The 21,974-nt window shown below is 37.4% G+C and overlaps 1 protein-coding gene across 1 annotated transcript in view; it reads left to right on the top strand.

The window, feature by feature from the left end:
- Nucleotides 1–21,974, top strand: part of ttc33 (tetratricopeptide repeat domain 33) — a 65,244-nt gene that overhangs the window by 31,299 nt on the left and 11,971 nt on the right. The window contains exon 4 of the mRNA XM_036579964.1: nucleotides 16,791–16,922. Coding sequence (XP_036435857.1) covers nucleotides 16,791–16,922 — 132 coding nt within the window. The remainder of the gene's footprint in view (nucleotides 1–16,790; nucleotides 16,923–21,974) is intronic.

The following is a 21,974-nucleotide window of genomic DNA, read 5'->3' as shown; positions in this document are numbered from 1 at the left end:
TGTTGTGCTTTAATGAGACTCCAAACTGCTCTTTGCAAAGCAAACCAATGAACATGTTTGCACATGAGAATTTGGGATGGCTGAGGAGTCAAGACAAAACAGACAGGAGTCAAAACAAAATACATATTGATGTAATCACTTAATCACTGTCTGAGGTCAGAGTGTTAAACTCAGTGTAGATTTCCATAGACAGGTCAAATTCCTCTTTGACTCGTAGTCATTCCTTTTAAATTGCAGTCTTACATGACTTACTTGTCATAAGTGCTTGAGATGTTTTAATATTTGAATTAGTAGGTCTTTGTCGCTCTCAGAACAGTAAAGTCTACATGGTAAATTAGTGCTGAGTTATATTCAGGATGGCATTTCCATATCTCTGTATCACTGTATCAGTTGCTGTTTAACTTTAGCATTAATAAGCTTATTGAACTCATGCTGACTGACTGCTAGGAGAAATCTACCAGAATGAATAGTGCTAACAGTTAAGGTTGGTGGAGGAGGGATAATAGTCTGGGATTGTTTTTCAGGGTTAGTGCTGGGGCCCTTAGTTTCAGTGAAGGATAATGTTGATGCCACAGCATACAAAGACATTTTAGACAAACTCGATGTAGATTTTATATACGGGTCAAATTTCACTTTCACTTGCGGTCATTCTATTTAAATTGCATTCTGACTTACATTTTTGATGTTTGAATATTTAAATAATGTCTGTCTTTTTTCTTTCAGAATGGTCTGTATTTTGTATATTTGTTAAACAAGGGCTGGGTGATATTTAGTGTCACATTTCCAAATCACAGTATCGTGATGTCAGGTGATATTTAAGTGTAGCCGTAATAAAGTTAATGAAATATGCTTACTGAGTTTTTTCATTTTTATAAATTGTAAGCAGATGACAGTTGAAATGCTCATTATGTATCACATATATTGATAAAAAATTCACTAAAACCAGAAAGTGTTGTGGTATACCAGTATAGATTGTATACTCCCTGCAGCATGCTAAAGGTTTGGCATGGAAATATCATTTTATATCATAGAAAAGTCATGGAATTTCACTGTTTAAAAAGTATATCAACCCTGTATTTAATCATCACATCTCCTTTTTATATTGCACTTCAACCAACCGGCGTGTGCCGGCATGTGCCGTGGTGGGCCTGGGCCTTCCTGATTGATCGCAGGCCTGCCCAATGAAACAGTATTTATCAAGCTGATTTTTTAAAATTATGAAATATGTCATTATATTATGGCCAATCAATGGCCAATCATTACTCCCTAAGCTGTCTTATTTTCTTTGCCCTCCAATCACTGCACAGCAGCCATTGCTGTCCACCATTACCTCAAGCCTCCAGTTGTCAGCGTGCCAGTGTTGGAATTTGAAGATCCAGTTGTTGTTAAAAGATGCAACTGGGGACATTTAAAACTGAGATCCCGTCCTCTCCATGTGTCATTTTCTATCCACACAAAGCTTTAAAAAAATTATCATTTAGTTTTCTGTGACTTTGGTACTTACAGTGCTCTTTACTACAGAGGCTGAAATTGGCTTTGTTAAAATGTCAAAGTAAAAATCTAATGTTACTTCAGTACATCAAAGGTAAGACATGAATGGACCATAAATAATTTTTATGACTATATTTTTTTGGCTTTGATGATTAGGTTTAGGTTTTTAAGTTTGCCGTGTTGTTTTTGCCCACCTTTGTGCATCTCAGCTGTCTGATTTGAACAAAATGCCAATTGGAACAAAAGCTTTAGAGAGTAGAAGCTGTGAACCTCAAACCCCATGTGTACAACTGGTCCGAGGAATTTGTCAGTGCAAGTAATTTACATTGTCACTTCACCATGTCATAATTAATTTGCATAAAGTTATGAGAATCTCGACTGGATTTGTCACTGTGTCTCGTTGTTTTTTGCCCGATTGCAGCTACAACTCGCTTATTTCCATAGGAAAATACTGGTTAGGCTGACTGGTCAGTTGTGGAGTCTAGAGTAAGACTAAAGTAATTTGAGGTGCAGTACTGTACGTGTGAGAAACGTACAGCACAAAATGTACCTCTATTCCGCCACAATATCGGTGTTATTCTTTACCAACTACTCTTTTTTTTTTCTTTTAGCTGGAGTAGGTTTTGCCCCTATAGAATGTTTTGGATAGAACTTCAGTTGTTAACTTCGCTATCTCTTCATCACTGACTTTTCATTGTCTCTTTTATAAGCTTGTTGATGGCTCCACTATTTCCCTGCAGCTTTTAAACCCCGCGGCTCAAGCTCACATTTAGTAGAATGAACTGTGCGCAGTTTACGTGATTAGCTTCAGGCTTAGTCAGAGTTAATTCGGCCAAATGCATTGTTAGCTCATATTGCGGTTGCAGTGAGGCACATGTAGGGCTGCACCTGTGCACGTATGCCCCACAGCATGTGGACGCATCTGCAACTGCAGTGTCAAAAATTGTGCACATGCTCATATTCTTGTGACATTTACACTCTTGAAAATAGAACCACGAACATGCTTTGCATGATTAAAGAGTTCTTTGCATCGTTCAATGGTTCTTTAGACTGATGGAGAGTGTGCTTTGAAAAGGGTTCAAAAAGGGGTACAGGCTTGAAATCATATCAATAGAACTCTTTTGGTGTTATATAGAACCCTTTTCAAAAAGATTCTCTATAGAATCATATAAACATTCTTCATCTGTCTGAAGAACATTTTCATGATGGAGAGAACCCTTTAATCATGCTAAGGGTTCTTTGAGTGTTCATGGTTCTATATAGAACCATTTTCTTTTCTAAGGAACCCCTAAAGAACCATAGTAGCAGTTGTGTAGAGCACTGTGAATGCCTAATGAAGTTGGGCTTCTTCTTTATTTAAAGTCAGTATAAAGAATGAATTTCCTGTTTAGGTCTATTAAGAAATATCAGCCAAACTTAGATGACATAATGGTGCAGTGTTTGTTTTGTGTGCACTCTCTCTTTCTCTCTCTCTCTCTCTCTCTCTCTCTCTCTCTCTCTCTCTCTCTCTCTCTCTCTCTCTCTCACGCTCTCTCTCTCGCTTTCACTCTCATTGACAGTTTTGTTCAGTTCCAGAACAGCTCGTTAAACACTTGCTGTCTGTGTTCATAACAGTACATTTTGTATTTTTGCTGGTATTATTTTCCTTTTTCCTCTCTCTGTCTGTGTGGGCGTGAAGAATGAACAAATCATATCCATTAGAGGGAGCTTGAGAGGCCACTATTACTCACTTCCTTTTTTTCCTCTAGAGGCTTGATCTGTCCATCTCTTTTACTCCCTTTCTCTCTGACAGAAGTATTAAATTATTATCCTTCTGGGATACGGTTAGCTTGTGGTCGGAGTGGTGAGACAGCGAGGGCAACACCATGTCTTACAGTTGAGAAGCAATGAATGGATGCTGTTAATACTGCTACTACTACTACTACTATTACTACTACAATACTGCAATAGTATGTAGTAGGTACTAATAACATTATTTTGTGTGTGTGTGTGTCTATGTGTATGTATGTGTATGTGTATGTATAGCAACCTTTAAGGTTGCTGTGTAACAGCTGTATTGAAAATGACATGGTCGAAATTATTAGCCCCCATGTGACTTTTTCAAGAAAATATAGCAAATTGAAATTTTTAGCCTGAACCCCATCTGACTTGATTGGCGGAATCAATCAGCATTGAACTCTGAATTCCATCATGCCATAAAGCAAAGAAATAAGCCTGGACCTCGGAAAGAAGGTATTGGATGCCCGTTTTAAGGGGGGGGGGGCGCGGTTATACTGCCATTTCCAAGCATTTCACTGTGTCCAGAACAGCTGTACACTGCATCACTGCAAAATACAAGGAGACACATTCTGCTAGAAACAAGCCTGGTTGTGGTCGTCAGTGCAAGATATCAAAGATTTTAGAGAGTAAAAAATCATCAGACATGTCAACAAGAACCCCTGTATCTCTGTGAAGATGTGCTGAACTGGCCTCTTCTGGACTTGAAGTTTCTAGAAAGACTATTGTGAAGGCTCTTCATTATGGTGGGCTTTGGGGTTATTACCCTAGGAATACTCCATTGCTCACACAGTGGCTCATCAGAGCAAGACTGAAATCTGCCTTTGACCATTTGAAACATGGAAGATGAGTTTTGGAAGTTTGTCCTTTGTTGTGATGAGACTTAACTGGAGCTGTTCGGGGACGTTGGATGTTGCTTTTGTTTAGCGAAGGAAGGGACAGACCTTCATCCATAAAACACAGTTCCCACAGTTAAACATAGTGGTGCGAGCATAATAATGTGGGGTTGTTAACTGCTTCAGGCACAGGGAATCTTGTTTGGGTGCATAGGGTTATGAAGAAAGAAGATTATGTTGACATTTTGAAGGATCATGTGAGGAAATATGCCCTAATCTTTCTTTCAGTTGCTGTTGGGTCTTCCAGCAAGACAATAACCTGAAGCACAAATCCAACTTTCTGAAAGAAAACAAAATCAAGATCCTGGAGTGGCCCTCTCAAGGCCCAGATTTCAATCCTATTGAGAAGCTATAGCAGGAGATCAAGCTAAGGTCCATGCTCAAGACCCATAACATTTGGATGAGCTGGAACCATTTTCCATGAAGGAATGGGGCTAAGATCTCTCAAGAGACATGTGCCAACCTAGTTAGGAACTATAGTAAAAGGTTGAGGGTCAAAAAGTTTACTCTGACTATTATTTGTCAGAGGGTTAATAATTTTGGCCTTGTCATTTTTGTTTTTTCTTGTTTCAATTCAAGTGCATCAGTAAAATCTTCTTTGTCTAACAGTGGAAGGATGGACAGAAACAGCTGTTGGTTTTTTCAGATCTGAAGCAAAATTGGAGCTTGATTTTCTGTAATCTATCAAAAATGAAAGCTTTGAGGACTTTGAGGCTGAAGCTGAACTGTACTTGTTCATTTTTGATTTGTAGGCAAGCATCAGGGTTTTAAAGCCAGTGAAGGGAACGTAGCAGTAGAGTGACATGGCTGAACTTAGGAAGATAGAAGACAAGCTGTGCTGCTCTGTATCTTTTAATACATTTTGAACTCCAGTTTTAGAATCTCCCAGTTTCCTTTGACTTTTTGCTTACTTATGCAAGTGGATTATCTCCAGCAGCACTACTGTGTCTGAGCCACTCATACTAGTGCAACACAAACTAACACACCACCACCACATCAATGTCACTGCAGTGCTAAGAATGATTCACCACCCAAATAATACCTGCTCTGTGGTGGTCCTGTGGGGGTCCTGACCACTGAACAACAGGGTGAAAGGGGGCTAACAAAGTACGCAGAGAAACACTCTGTAATTGTAGAACTACAAAGTGCTCCTATATGGTAAGTGGAACTGATTAAGTAGGTAATGAGTGTAGATACAAGGTCGATGTACCTACCAAAGTGCTTAGTTAGTGTATGTCCTACTAGACTACAAATAACTAGTCTAGTGTATCGCTTATGTCAGCCCAATAAAGCTGAAGTTATGTGGAAAATATTGGAAAACATAATGTCTGACAGAAGTCAGTGACATTGTTTAATGAAGATAACTTTAGCCAATGATGTTTCAGATATCGCACAGGCATTTAAGACAAGCCCTGCTCCGAATCAGTTAAAAAGGGACAGAAACGTGATTGCTAGATTGGCCGATTGATCGGTAATAATGTATAGATTAATTGATGATTGATGTAATCATTAGTTGCAGCCCTAATCTGAATAGGCCTCTTCACATTCGGTTCAGTAACTCTGAAAAACTTTATTTGTATTTCCCAGCTGTATTTATATTTCTGTAACTTACTATGCTATACAGAACATCTACAAAAGCTAAATCAATCATGCAACTATGCATTGCAGTCTTAGTAGTCATTCTTGGGCCACTACTGAGACTGAAGTGACCTGCATGCCCTCATGCATTGCATGTCATATAGAAAGCCGGACAGCTTGACCTACGTTCTAGTGGTGATAGCAGCATACTATTCAGTTCTTCAGGGAATGTCATTGCTCAAGATTTTCATTTAGTTCAATAGCTGACAGAGCCAGATCCTTCCCTATCAGAATGGCTGGTATGCTTTGAAGCCAAATGACCCCTTTTAATGCTGGCCAAACACTAGCTCAAGGACAGTGTAGTAGTATTTGCACCAAGCATGAATGCACTGAAATACCTGGGGTGTGACAGCTTTACTGCTGGCTCTGTAAAAGTGTAGGGACTACTTTAGCAAAAGGTGGACTACTTTAATTTATTTTCTAGGGAAATAGTGTAAAGTATGAAAAATACCTGTGTGATGCAAAATTTACCCAGAAACCAGATGAATTTCTGTTGAGCTCATTTGATTGACATCTCTCTGTTTGAGACCCCCAGTCTTCACTCTCAAGCAGAACCACCCACAATGGTGCAAGCACTGACAATGAGTTTTTTAAGGTCTACATGCTACTTGTACAAAGCTAATTTTGAAAGAACCATCCAGATATCCAGATTCATGGATTCATTCATTCATGGATGATAATGGATTATGGGTTCCAATGTTTTGAAACCTAGACACACATGCTAATTACCATTAGGTTTATGGAATTTGCAGTGGTATGTTAGCGCCAAGCTAATGGTGATGTACATTCACTTTCTCACACCTTTCGAGAGAATGGATCTGTCCAAGAAGTAGTGCATAGTTTTGATATCAGCTACAGTGCAGTGCAAAAGTCAGACTGCTCAACTGCTGTGAAGTACAAGTTTATGCATTTTTCAGCATCAGGGGAAAAATACAGAAAAAATGTGTTTTTGAGTATTTAGTGTGTCTAACTTTTTGCCTTTATTACAGATATGATTCTTTTTAGGAGGCTTGATTTCTGTTTTTGAAAGAAATCTGCAGGAATTTCTTCAAACCTTCAAAGTTCAGTCTTAGAAGTTGGTACAATTTTCTGCTTTTCATTAGTTCAAGTAATCCCAGTGGTAAATTTAGGCTCATCAGCCATTAGAACCTTAGTCAGCATCTTAGATATGCAGTTTGTGTTGTAGCACAAATTTACTTTGTTTTCCATTTTTCAGTAAGAGCTTCTTGACACATCCTTTCATATCCCTAGCATCTGGTTGTCTTCTCACAGTGGAAGGATGGACAGAATAAGTGGAGCTTGATTTTTTCCTCTCACTCAAAGATGAAAGCCTTGAGTGCTATTTATATGATAGTGACAGTGTTGGTGGTCTCCCAGGTCTACCCATTTTTTAAAACTTATTTTTCTTATGCGGGTGCATTATCTTTTCCTCAGAAATCTCTCTTTTAGTCATTTTAGATGCTCATGAGAAAGAGCTTTACAGGGCAGCTAAAATGAGTTTGGGTAGTTGCTTCTGTAAATGTTAGTGTCTCTTTGAAGGAGAACATAATGACACTGATTCCGTTGGGAACGGCTTTTGTTGGGAGGATGCAGCTGTAACTGGTTTTAAGATTGAAAGAGTTAGTGACAGTAGAGTTCACAGAAGTAAAGAGTGGACAAATTAAATGCTGATACGTTTGTTATTGTGCTTAGAGCTGGAGGCTTTTGTTTAATTTATTGTTGAATATATGTTTCCTGCTATTTTTTCCTGAAGCTGAGAAATAAAGCAAATGTACTTAATGGTAGTTTTGGAAATTTGTAAGTTAAAGAAGCAAAAGAGTAGTCTCTGACTTTTGCACAACACTGTATGTAGGATGGACAAGCAACATCATCATTGTGGTTGGTGAAGATTAATCTTATGTAAGCTTTAGCTTAAATATTAGTACTGGCCAATTTACATAGAAATTTGTACATGCATGTTGTGTTAGTACTGTTATGTCATTAGAAAGCAATCACAGAGTTAGATTCACATTTAGGTTCCTTGCAGCTTCCTGTGGATTCGTTGTTTGCATTAATTTTAATTTTTGTTGAATGTTAACCCCCTTTGCTACAACCACCAGAGTCTCATGAGAGACTGCTGAGAGGAGAATAAACTTTCTCACCTGTGTCTTTTCTCATTTCTTACTCATTTTCCTGACTTACTGACTTCATTTACTGTCTTTAATTTGCTTATCTGTTCTCTATTCTTCTTTCTCATATCTCATATCTCTTTAGTAAGTCCTGACAGATGAAAGAGGACATTTGGAGGGCATTAGGAATCCTTTCATCATACATCAGTTGTCATTCTTTAATGCTGTTTGGTGGTTTAATTACATTCATTTGTTGCATTAACACCTGCATATCCCAGGCTCATTGACCTTGATTTTCACACACTTGGTTGTGGTGAAAGAGCACCAGAGGGGACACACTCTAGGTGGGCAATATGATGCTTTTGTATAATAATCGTGATAAATTTTATCATGATAAAACAATATGCTTTTCTGAGTATATTGTGGATATTGCCTGTACTTAAAGAACATTGACCAACTGCATGTTTTGTGACAAAGATAACAGATATTAGTCCTGTTACAGTATGTGAAATGTCGAGCAAAAGGCATGGCAGTTTTGCAAAATATTGCAGTGCATATCGCATATTGTGAAAATGTCTAAGTATCATGATATGATATTTTTGCCATATCGCCCATTCCTGATGCGCACAAACATACAACTGTCAATTGGTACTCTTCCTTATCTCCTCACCATCTTGCTTCATCCCTTTCCTTTTTGGTCTCTTATTTATATTTGTTCTTCCTTTATTTCCTTTCTTACTGGTATAAACAGTTATAGGTTAGTACTCTCAGAATTGTACATCAGTACTGAGATGATGGAACCAACTTAGATCTATCGTTTCAAATTAGACCTGGTGGATATGATCAAATGGCATTATTATCATGGTGAATGAAGCTTTTCTAAAAACGTTATTGCGATTGTCAGTACTTAACCCTCTCTCATTGGCAGCACATTTAGAGACTTTGGCCCAATCCCATTTCACCCCTTGCCACTACCACTTAGCCCTACTCCTCAGTTTTGTGTGTTCATGCCTAGGGGTATGTTGTCCTGGTTTTTGTTGAGATAAAGGGGTAGGGTGAGGTGTTGGGGCTACATTGCCCTCCAAACTGAGGTTTTTCAGAGGTACAGAGGTTTCAGAGGCTCTGAGGAACAGAGGTTTTTTTATGAAAAAAAGAAAACAAAAAAAAAAAAAACGCATGGCTGCGCAACCAACCGAAGAAACCCACAAATGTATTTTCTTTGTTAAAAGTTATAATAGCCACTGCATTATCTTAGTTTAATGTAATTTCAGTCCTTTTCTTCATAACAAGCTTTAAAAATCATTAGTAATATTAATTACAGCACCATTTAAGGAGGAACAGGAAAATTCAAACCAGAAGCTGGTGAGTAGCTGACTTCAGTTTAATATCACCGAAGAATTAGGGGTGGCCGATAATAATAATTGTTGCATTCACCCTCTTTGAAGCCATATGGCCAGTAGCGAGGTTGCTGAACTTTACCCTCCTCTGCTATCACTGCAGACTAAAAAAAACAAGGAGTAGGGATAAAAATATGAAAGGGAATTGGGCCTTTGTCCCCGTTAACCCATGAAACCACACCCCACCTGATTAGAAAAAAAGGATACTGTACAGGTACGTTTTAATTCACCAAAGTAGGGTTGAAAGATGAATCGTTTTTATATCAAAATTGCAATTTGAAAGAGTGAAATTTTCAGTCACAAAAGCATATATCAAAATGTTGTCTTGGGTTTGTGAGTGGGAACATGTAATCTAATAACACAGAGCTTGTGAACTGCCTGTACATGAGTTAGACCAGTCAAAAGCACCCAAACACCCATATAATGTGTAAATCACAGCACAACCACAACTACTGCAAGTCTGGCACAGTCCATTCACTGTTAAAGCCTCAAGCTGGAAAAAGTGGTCTTCTTGGTCTTTTTGGCCAAAAAACAAGCCTGGGCCCTGATCTACATAATATATGTACACTATCTACCAACTGCATGTTTCATTAAAAACAGATTTAGAAGAGGTTCCCAAGTGTCAAGACTGCATAAGACTGACCTTATTTTGGGAGATCACAAATTCAAATTACTACACAGTAAAACTTAAAACTAGAGTTTGCATCTCCTAGTAACGGGAGAATGTGTGTGTTCACATGAGTTTGGTAAGTTCAGTTTGGTTCAGCAACAACTTAAAGACTGTGTAGTATGTGATCTCAAGTCATTTAGAGTGTGGTTCGCAATATTTCTGTCTCCCAAAAAAATCTGCAGAAACCACTAGGACAGTGTGATACCCAGTCTTTTTATAATCTGTTAGGACTTTAAAAGTCGTGTAGTGTATAAAGGTGAGAGAAAGTACATCCTTCCCCATGTGCTCTGTGCTCCAGCATATGTTATCTTTTTGTTGTGTCAGCTATCAGCTGTTGTCTTACAGTGTGTGTCCATTGATGCTTTATCCATATTGTTCCTCCTCTCCCCTAACCCGACCCCCTTCACCTTCTTCCCGAGCCTTTAGATTCTTCCCACTTCACCTACTTCCCCTCCCTTTTTGCGTCCTCCCCTGACCCCCAGTATCTCTATTTAAACCATGTCAGACTATGTATTCATCACTGGGGACAGACTGATGACCAAGCTGTGCCTGTGCATGATTCTCTGCTCAAGGATGAAACTTGGAATTTGAAGATCCAGACTCTCCTGACTCTTCCTGCCAATTTTCTAATATGAGGCTTAAGCCGTATCAGTATCTGTTTTTAGAAGTATTTAGCAGGATAAAGTATTTAGCATTCAGCAGCCATCCCATTACAGTTTTGCGTGAATTAGCTAGCTAACAACATACAACTGGTTAAATAGCAACTCATTTTGTATGCATAGTTTTCACATGTAAAATAAAAATGCCACCTGCTCATCTTGGAAATCTAGTGAACTAGCGCATTAAAATATTAAACCAGCTAAATGTTAAACCGCTGCAGCCTGAAGAGCTACAACCATAATATACATGTTTATTATTATATTACCTACTGTGGCTTAAAGTGATGAGCCTGCTTAAACAAAACCTTGTTTCTGTTTTTTATTTTAGATGTTGATACCTCAGTTTATTGGAACATTGACAAACATTTTAAAAAAATGTTACAGTCACATTACAGGCTACATTTAAGCCTATTAATCAATTATTAGTTCATTCACAAGAATAACTGCATATAAGAATATTACTTTTTTTGCAAAAAAAAAGTAGTTTTTGTTAGCAGTGTTTACGGTGGTGTCACAATAACACAGGAAGACATTTGGGCATCTTATGAATGTCTAACATTGGTAATGTTATCCTGATATTGCTTAAAAGGCAGGACCAGAGTAGCGGTTTTCAAAGTCCTTTCAGCAGGATTTATTCAGCAGAAGTGAAAGATGATTGAAAATGCCAACGAGGACCTGCTGCCAACAGTGGCCTTGAACAGTCATGGCCAGTGTTCCCCACGTTAGTAACTTGATAGGAAGCCGGCTCGCTCTAGTAATGTCCTTACTGATCCATGAGCAGCGTGTTTGAAGTCAGAAAGGATTATGAGAAACCTTTTCCATGTCACCTTCTCAGTCATCACTGCTTCTCCCTCTGTTTCTCACCTCAAAACACTAAGGGAGTGCAAGCTGTGATGTATTGACATATTGACAAGCAGTACCTATTAGCAGTCGTCAGTGGATTGCACTTTAGCACTGAACTAGCATCAGTTCCCTGTACCAAAATCTTTATCCATAATCAGCAGGAGATACTGCCCAATTGGTCTTCAATAAACAAGCCCTGCTGTGTGTGCAACATCATAAAAGGGTCCATATCATAGAGAGCCATATTTTCCTAGTTTTGTAATAAAAGAGTTTGATGTAGTATGTAAACAGTCCTCTTGACATTCCATATATGGAACTTAGCTGCCAAAACAGCCTATTTTGGATTGTGTTTTTGTGATGTCAAAAACACAACATATTTATTTAGTTTATTTAACCTACAGCAGTTCAATCCTGCCCACTCAAGCTCAAATTATAAGGAGAGTTTCAGCCTGGACTGCTTTTTGAATGAGCAGCAGTACAGGACAGCCAATCAGAACAGGGATCATTTACCTATATCAGTCTTAAAGACACAGTAACCAAAACAGTGAGGTTGGAAAATGGTCAAGTAAAAATGAATTATGTCTGTTTTTAGTACATAAACACACACAAACATCATAAGTGAACCTCAGGGGAAAAATAAAGTACAAGACGTACATAGGATATGGACCTTGTATGTACACAGAATCCCTGTTAACTCATTTGAATCCATTTTTTATTTCATTCTTTCTAAATGTTTTAATTTAAGGTAAATGGTATACTAAAAAATACCAAGAGTCATTGCGATCTTAGGCTTCTGTGCAGCTGCTTTGCCATGGAAACGCTTTTTATGAAGCTCCTAATGCAGAGTTCATGTGCTGATATTGCATTCAGCAGCAGTTTGGGACTTAGAAAGTGATGGGACAAAGAATAGACAAGATGTACTTGCTTCATGCTTCTGAATTTTTATCTGTCACTTTGTTGCTTGTAGAGGCTTCCATTTTACAATTGCAGCAGTAAAAGTTGCCTCAGGCAGATCTAGCAAGACAGAAATTTCACTAACGGGGAATAAGGGGGCATGTCCACATACTTTTGGCCATACTGTGTATATCTTGTACAGTTGGTCATGGGATGAGTCTCGCTTAGGGCATTCCAGTTTATTCTGTTAAGACTTTAGTTTTTGGCCAGCAAAATATGATGGCACTTGCAGAGAACACATGACTGAAGTTATGGAATGTACTAGAACTGTTCTCTGCAAAGAGGACATTAGCTTTGTAAATACACAGGGTGACATCAAGTGTAAATGGATGGCTCCCAGATAACAGTATTTCAAAACAGAGCTGACTTGTTCGGTCTAAGATCAGAGAATTTATGAAGGGAAAAAATTATGAATGAGAGCATGTCCAAACCAGAGAACAGGATATCCTGCCGTCTGTGTGGTTGTACACACACACCGACCTGCCACTTCATTAGGCGTGCTTCCTTGTATCTACACTCTTTGTCTATTTTATTATCTCCACTTGCCATTTAGGTGTATTTTGTAGTTCTAGTCGCAGACTATAGTCGGTCTGTTTTTCTGCATACTTTGTTAGCCCACTTTTACTCTGTTCTTCAATGGTCTGAACCACCACAGAGCCGGTATTTTTTTGGGTGGTGGGTCATTCTCAGCACTGCAATGACACTGACATGGTGGTGGCATGTTAGTGTGTGTTGCGCTGTTATGAGTGGATCAGTGCCCACAAGACACTTTTGGCTGGCTATTCTTGGTGGTGGACTATTCTCAGTCCAGCAGTGACACTGAGGTGTTTAAAAACTCCAGCAGCACGGCTGTGTCTGATCCACTCAGACCAGCAAACGCACACTAAAACACCACCACCTCATCAGTGTCACTGCAGTGCTTAGAATGATCCACCACCCAAATAACACCTGCTCTGTGGTGGTCCTGTGGGTGTTCTGACCTGGAAGCTAACAAAGTATACAGAGAAACAGAGTGCTCCCTGTATGGTGGGGCTGATCAATTGGGCAATAAGTGTAGAAACAGAAAGGTAATAGGGCACAAGTTACCCAATTTTTGCGAGGCAATGTTGATCTCAACCAATGACCATCCTTTGAACTCTAGGCTTATCAGTTGTTTTCAAGAACTACTCTGAATTATTTAGTAACCTCTATGAGACCAACATGTAAGTTATGTAGTTATGGGAGTGTGGAGCTGAAGTGTGGGTGCACGTTCAGTCCATTAGCTTTTAAAGGAATTTAAAACAGCCTCAAGGCTGTACTTCTTCTGCATTGTTGAGCTGTTCTCCAGTTTTTGAACTGATTGCATATGAATGTCAAACATAAGTCAAAGTGAGACGGGAAAACACAACATTTAGGTGTGGCATAATATTCAACTTCATGGTGTAGCTTTTACCCTGAGGAGAAATTGGGAGTACTCCCACCTTTTAACATAGAACAGGATGTTTTAACAGTTTCCAGCTTAAAAGAATGTTTTAGAGCCATTTACTAGATACAAGTATGCAGTTTGTGTCCATGTAATCAAATTAATCTCTTAATCTTCCCAGATATCAGGGGCTTCTTGCTACACTTGTAGTGACATGCAAAAACAGACATGAATCAGATTTAAGATAACATTACCAAAATGTGAAAAGACAACCATGCTTCATAATTGGTGAAGTTGGTTTCATTTTTGCATATTCAAAAACTTTTGAACAGTAGATGTGAAAAAGGCAACATTATTACTGCTGGCAACCAGCATAGTCAGCTTCCATTTAGTTTGCATCTGAAACTAATGTAGAATACATTGATTTCTGTGGACTGTCGTAACCGCTACGAGAGCTGAGCAATGATATACAAATTATATTGCAAGTGGCAATCAGCGGGGTCCAAACACATCACAACTTTTGGAATCAGTAGAATATAAATGATAGGCAATATTTTTAGAACGGCCTCAATTTCTAATAGACATGGGGCTAACATTTTGACCTTGATGTTAAAATTCTTAAAAATTAGTGCAATATTTGGACATAACTCATATTTGCAAACCCTAACCCTAGTTGTTGAACTCTGAGCCAAACAGTTCCACAGCAGTAACTTGTCTATTGTAGTGTCAGAATGTTAAAATTACATTTTTTTTCTATGAATAATTGTCACATTTCCAACGTCTCTGTGTTTCACGAGTTCTGAGTCATCTTTCATTTAAGTTGGTTGTCTGTGATGTTGCCTGTCTGTTTTCTTATCCCTGCCTCTGATGACTGAGTTTTGGATTGCCCCTAATAAAGCTACTTAGCACATACAGTCTGCAAGTCCCCATCATTACAACAATGCTACTGGATCCCATAACATGGGATTGGTTTCTAAACATCTCACTTTTTTTCATTGCCCATGAGTTTATTTGAAAAAAAAGTATGTTACATAGCTAACGACAGGAAGATTGAAGCCTGTTATTTGTTCATGCTTTTGTCCATTTTTCATAGATAACACAGTGTCATACACTATCAGATACCAAGTCTGTTTGAGATACTTAACAATTTGTTGCTATTTGAAACAAGTGTATGTGATGATTTAGGCATGTGGTTTGCATGGCGCTAATTCATGAGAAATAAACTTCTATTACTTGTTAGCTGCAGTACTGTGTAAGCAAGAAAGCCATCAAGTACAAATTATTCAATTTTAAGCCTCAGGGAAAGAAGCAGAAAACATTTAACAAAAAATTACACAGACTTCTCAACAACTAAATTTAATGTTATAGCGTCACATTAATGCCGTTAGCAGTACACTCCTACATACATCACTGCTTCAAATGTGTCAAATTGAAATGAGGTGTACCTGATCAGGTGCTAGTAAATAAACACTGTTAGAGAATATCCTGGAGGAACTTGTGTTATTTAAACCTCAGATGTCTGTTCTGATTTGCTGTTTGTTATTGGAGTGTGTGGTATCATCATGCCTAGGTCAAAAGAGCTTTCTGGAGCCTTTAGAAAGAGGGTTATAGCCGCCAATCATTCCACTGACTGGAAGATCATCTACAAGTGGAGAAGATTTAAAACTATTGCCAACTTGTCCAGGCCAGGCCCAGCAAATTTGACCCAAGAACAGACTGTAAGATGCTAAAAGAATTCCAGAGAATTCAAAAGAATAGCTCCTGCTACTGTTGATGTAAAAGTGCATCTACAATTAGAAAAAGACTGCAAACATTTGACCGACATGGGAGGTGCGCCAGGAAGCCGCTGCTGTCTAAAAAGAACATCAAGGCAAGACTAAAGTTTTAGTGTTTAACTGAAAATCAAATAATGATTAAGTCCACATATGACAAAAAAGAGAAACATTTCATGGAGTGTACTTACTTATTCACATGACTGCACATTTGTGTAGGGGAGAGATTGGGTAAATTTGCTGTGAACAGATGTGTCCATCACTCATTAGATCCCAGCAGTTTTAAAGTAATTTGTGATATGTTTAAGCACCAGATAGATCAGTGGTATCACTGGCAGGCTGGTGTTATTGTACCGTCCAAATAATGACAGAAAGCAGAGATCAGGTGTCAGTGGGTATCAGTATTGGGTCGATATCAGCAGAAAATGTTGAATAGTGGAGAAGTAAGGGAAATCAGATAAATAATACGGAGTGCTTAATATTTTTTGCTTATAAACTATTTCAACTCTCGTTTTCAAAGATGTTACTGCAAACATGCATTTGTTAGATCCTGTCTTTATGTTTTTTTCTCTTTAAATTATGTCCATAAAAGTGACCCTGTGCTGGAGAGACTTCAGACTGCTAGGTGGGAGCTCCAAAGCCATGTCCACATGCTTTACATGTTTAAAAAACAAACTCTTTTATGTTGTTTTAACAGAATTGCTTTGGAATTCAGCTTTAGATTACTTAGGGCAACCATAAAGTACTTTCATAATTTTACATCTTTTAATATTTAATATTATTTAATCCTCTAGTTCTCTTGGTTGTCTTTCCCAACATGGCAGTTATCTCCTTTAAAGCATTGTCAGCATTATTATGTTCATTTAAAAGCATAAATTAAAAGGCAAATTATTTATAACAGAACTCTTTCTTTTGGTTTTCAACTAAGTTTGTCTTGAATTTTGGTTTCTGTCAAGAATTTTCATTTCATTGCATTACTGATATAGTAGTTTCTGCAGAAGAAATATCTGATTGTATCGGTATCAGCCAATACTTAAGTTCTTAATATCAGTATTGGCAAAGAAAATGTGATTCTGGAAGATGTGGATTTAATAACTTAGCTTCAGTTGTGTGGACTCTGTTAAGAATTGAGAGATGGCCAGATGTGTGATATGCTTCTCTGATCCTTGACGGTGAACTTCTAGGTGCTGACCATCCTTCAAGAGGTGTTCCCTGCAGTACAGGCAGCAGAGATGGCGGTGAAACTGCGCCCAAGCTGGTGGGAGGCATGGCAGACTTTGGGCCGTGCCCAGCTGAGCCTTGGGGAGGTGGAGCTGGTGAGTAAAAGCGCCAAGAACTGCACATGCATTAGAACTCTGATTCAACAGTTAAAAACAACATGAACTACAGTAATTCTGAAACTGAGTCACAAAATCAGCTATGATCCTGTTATATGAACTTACAATGGCACACATTGTGTAATTATGTTGTTTTGGTCATGTTGAAACTTTTTTCCCCACATAAAAAAGTAAACTTAATAATAATAATAATAATAATAATAATAATAAAATACACAGAAGATTATGATAACGAAAGCCACACTTTCTGATATAAATACCCTAAAAACAGCAACATAAACATGATCTAACAGTTATTAATTAATATTTGTTATTTATATATTAATAAATGGTACCATTTCAATTATTAATCATTTACTTAGTGACCTGAATAATCAATGTACTACCTAACCATAGGTTTATAGTTTGTTAATATTTGTTACAATTCATTACCATTATTAATGACTGCCTATTAAGTGGTGATTTGCTACTTTGTGATGCATGACCTGTTTCCTTAATGCTTATTTAATCACTATTATAATTTTTTTTATATATTAAAACTTATTGTTAGGATGTCTTTATTTATGAGAAACTAGGCTTTTCTCTTTTGTATACCAGCCCTGAAGTATGAAACCTGGGTGTAGACTTAGCCTCTGAGCCCTCTGCAGATACTGGCCTTCTGCAAAAAACTCCCATAAAAAACAGAAAACGTGGAGAAGCCTCTTTCAGTACTTATGCTTCTAAACTGTGGAACTCAATTCCACCTTTATTAGACAGTCATTTTAAAAAGTATATTAATGTACTAAAAATTTCTGTTTTAGTTTTGTATGATCTTAGCACAGGCTTTAATACTGTTGAATCATAGCGTCTTTGTGAACAGGCTCTGGTGAAAGTCCTGGCAGTGTCCCAAGTACAATGCATGTAACTGTTGGCCAGCTCACATCAAGGTATTCCTTTTCTTAGAAACTTGGGTGTTATTTTTGATTCTCAGTTAAATTTTCAATGCATATCAATGCAGAAACCTGTTAAGTCCTGTTTCTTCCATTTATGAAATATTGTGAAAACTAAATATGTTTTGTCCTTTCAGAACACAGAGAAAATTATTCAAACATTTATCTTGCTTGAAGTATTGTAAAGCTTATTTACTTGCCTTAGTCGAGGAGCTCTGGCTCAGCTTCAGTTAGTCCAAAATCTTCTACTGTTCTACTTTGTTTTATGTTTTAGAGGTATTTAGGTAGGTGTTTACTATATCAGTAGTATAAAATGGAAGTCTTGAATTGGAACCTAGTCAAAGCATTTGTTGATATCAGTGTGCACATCAAAAATAAGTAGATCCACTAGATGGTACATGGGCTGCTGTGTGCAAATTTACTAGTATTACTAGTTTCCATTTTTACAGTTATTGCTGATATTATTGACATAATTGAGAATAATCTTGATTATATGACCACAAATTTAGCATTTTTTCAGATTGTTAAAATATTATTTTCAGATTTATGCATGCTTCTGCCAGGCTTTGAACGTACAGATATGGCAAAGATGAAATTTGCATGGACTCGTTTTACGATCAGATTTGATTGTACTTTGATAAATAAGGACCACCAAGTTTTAATTTAACAAGCACAAGTTAATCATCTCTGAAGAATCCCAAAATAGTTTAAACATTGTCCCATATGCATTTTTTCTTGTCTCCTGTATGATGAGCCATAGAAAATGCAGTTTTTATGAAGTACCAGTTTCTGTACTGATATCAAGTTTCAAGTTTGAGTACTTGAAGTGCTATTTCAGTCATTGCTTAACAAATAGATATTTGTTTCTGTGTTTATCAAACACACAATGTACAAACACCTGACATTCATTATTAATAAAATAACATAAAAATACATTGGATGTTATGGAGTGGAGTGTAATAGTCTGGTACTAAACCACAATGTTCTGCATTAACTTCTCTGTAACATTTGCTGGAAGGAGGCACTTTAAAAAGATACTGTGCTGGGTGTGAACTATCTGTTAACATATTTAATACCTTTTTTACCTTCTTCTGGCATATATAGAAGCAATGGATGGAAATTTGCAACGGATGATTTTAGAGGCAGTACACACCTAACTGCTCGCTCTCATATGCTCTTATTTTACATCAGCACACTTTTCACAACAGCTGTGCAGAAGTATATGATACAGTCTGTAGTCACACCAGATTTCCTAAGTTGTCTTGCAAAGAAAAGGCTTTGATGAGCTTTCCCCAGTAAGACAGCAGTGTTGTTCTCCCACTTAAGGGATTTGCTGATGGTTGTCCCCAGGAGCTTAAGAGTGAACCCTCTCCACCTCTTGGCCATTAATGGTCAGAGATGGTAGGCCCGCCATTTGTCTTTTCAATTTAAGTTATTCACCCAGCTTCACTCCACTAAAATTCTGAACTTGTCCCTGTATGCTGTTTTATCATTAGATACCAATCCCACAAGTGTTGTATCATCTGCAAACCTGTACAGTTTGATATTAATATATATTAGGCAGATTAGGCAGTGATAATAGGCAGGCCTTCAGACAGCATTTTCTGGACAGCTACCTGATGGGTTGATGTTGAACTTCTCAGTATTTCATTGGCCTTTTATAAAATAACATCTAATGCAAATGCATCCTCTCAAAAGTCCTCCACAGAATGGTTAGATTTTGCCCACTCAGGTAATTATTGTCTGAGTAATGTGGACCATTCTACTAATTCTTTTTAAATAGATTAAATCTATTTTTAAAAATACAGATCTTAGATATAAGGATGATGCTATGACCTATTTAAACTTAAGACATTAATTGAGATAGTAATAAGCTAAATATATACAAAAATCATCATTTATGTGGTATTTTCAATTGGGAGGTTGCTGTTCCAAAACCTAACCCCTAAATTTCAACTTGTGAAAACAATATTTACATTTTTTTAAATTCTTTTAAAGTTAAAAGATTTAGAGTTATCATGAATTTAATATTTAAATTAAAAAAAAGAAAAAACATCCCATGGTTTCTGCTCAAACTTAGCCACTACGGAAACATTTGATAAAGTTTTGAAAATGACATGATTGTTTTGTTAGTGACAGAATGGAATGTTCATTCAGTTGTTTTAATAAATCGTATCATAATTAAATTATAGGGTCATTCAAAGCAAATGATTTTAGTCTAAAGTACAAGTTTGTTAAAAGAAATGCTTTTTGAGCGCAGAATAATCTGTATACAAATCCAACTCCATTCATCACTCTTTCTTTCTTTCACCCTCCCTCTGCTTCACTGTCTCTTCTGCCTTGTAGAAGATGTAATAAAACCATTCAGAGTCAAACCACTCTTGTCCCCGTTGGCACTATGTCGCTGTCAGTCAAAGTCAAGAGACAGTGAGTCTTCCTCTTGCCATTTATCTATTATTGCTTTTGAGATAAAGTACCTATTTCAGCACACCCAGGCCCAGCGGCGTGGAAGATTACCAGCAAGAGGAATGCCACTGAGTTACATGCTTCAACCTGTTAGTCCGTGTATGTGTTTGTATAAAAGTGGTTGGTGTACAAATTGTATTGGCGTGCTATTGTATTTGGCAGTAATAGTATTTTCATGTCATTGTCTTTTAAAAACCTCTTGCTGTTGCTTTTTTGCTTTTATGGCTCTAGAGTGACAATAAAAGGAGAACAGAAAGCTGTTTTATTTAGTCAGAGCTGTTTTCTTTTTATGAATGAATGAATTAATTAACTAGATTTATTTATTTAGAAATGAGTTTTATGTAGCATGCCAACACTGAAGTTTCAAGATTGTTCAGTCCGTAAAGTGCATAAAACTAAGCTGCAAACAGGGGTGATTTTAAATTTGGTGTTTTTGTGATGTACGAAAAATCTAGCACATTTGCATACCGTACTGTGCAGCTACTAAGCAAGTTGTTTAAAACCTTTTATCTTTACAATTACCGTGTCATTGGCAGTAAAGCACCATATAGCATTAGAATAAATAAAAGTACAATAAAAATAACAATTTTTTTTTTGTTGGTTAGAAGGTATGGTTATGGACTTCTCCCTGACATCACATAGATTCTCTGAAATTCACAACCAGCACACCTGGTTAAATTTAATGAAGCACTGATTAGCCAGAACAGGTATTGGATTGTAACTGTGAACAGTACTGGGCTTCAACATCTTAAGTGGACCTCAGAGGAAAAAATAAATACAGAGAAAAATAGGATATAGGTTATTTAAATAGGACAGCACATGGAAACCTGATTTTGAGTGAAAGTGATGGAGCATTTTTTTCTGATGCTAAAATGCATTAACTTTCAAACATTAGTTATCATTCATACACACGTTTAATGATATAGCGGTGTAATGATGAAGACAAGTTCTGCTCCATTTACTGTTTTTACGTTGTGGAAGTGTCCTGTTATAAGCAAGACATTGTTTCAACATAATCAGGCTGCGTTCAGATGGCGGAGTGTATACCACACAAAACGCCATTACATCCAAGGCTGAACATGGATTTTCTGGACTTTTAGCAGAAAAGCTTCGCAATTCATGCATCACTTATCACAAGGTAGCCGATTCAGGGCTGGTGGAACTTACCAGAGAGCGAACGTGGGCTGTACAATTTGTTCTCATTTTGGATTAAAAAAATGTGTCAATTTCATTATGAATGGACCGATAAAATGCCCCCAAATTACTTGGAATAAATCATTTCTCCATTAACTCTCCATTAATAGTTAAAGTTTTCTCCTTCTCCTGTAAGTTACTTTTTTGGAGATACAAGATTTTGTTCCAACAGAGACGAGATGCATATTGAAACCTGCGTTTGAACACATGCTAATCTTAAAACTCCAAGACCAGGTTACATTTTTAAAAAAAGATCTATGTGTGTTTCTGCACACTCATATATCCACCCCACTGCTGGTGACAGATAGTGTCTTACACATTGATTGAAGAGCTGAAAAATCCTTAAGCTCTGTGTATGCACAAACACACTACTAATAGAGCTTCAGGGGTTGTGGGACAAAATGCCTTGCTAATTTAAGCCAAGCGTGTCAGGTCAAGTCGA

Source organism: Colossoma macropomum, unplaced genomic scaffold, assembly GCF_904425465.1.
Source record: "Colossoma macropomum unplaced genomic scaffold, Colossoma_macropomum, whole genome shotgun sequence".
Classification (NCBI taxonomy): domain Eukaryota; kingdom Metazoa; phylum Chordata; class Actinopteri; order Characiformes; family Serrasalmidae; genus Colossoma; species Colossoma macropomum.
Note: the sequence above shows the minus strand (reverse complement) of the source record. Positions and strands in the feature narration are given on the sequence as shown.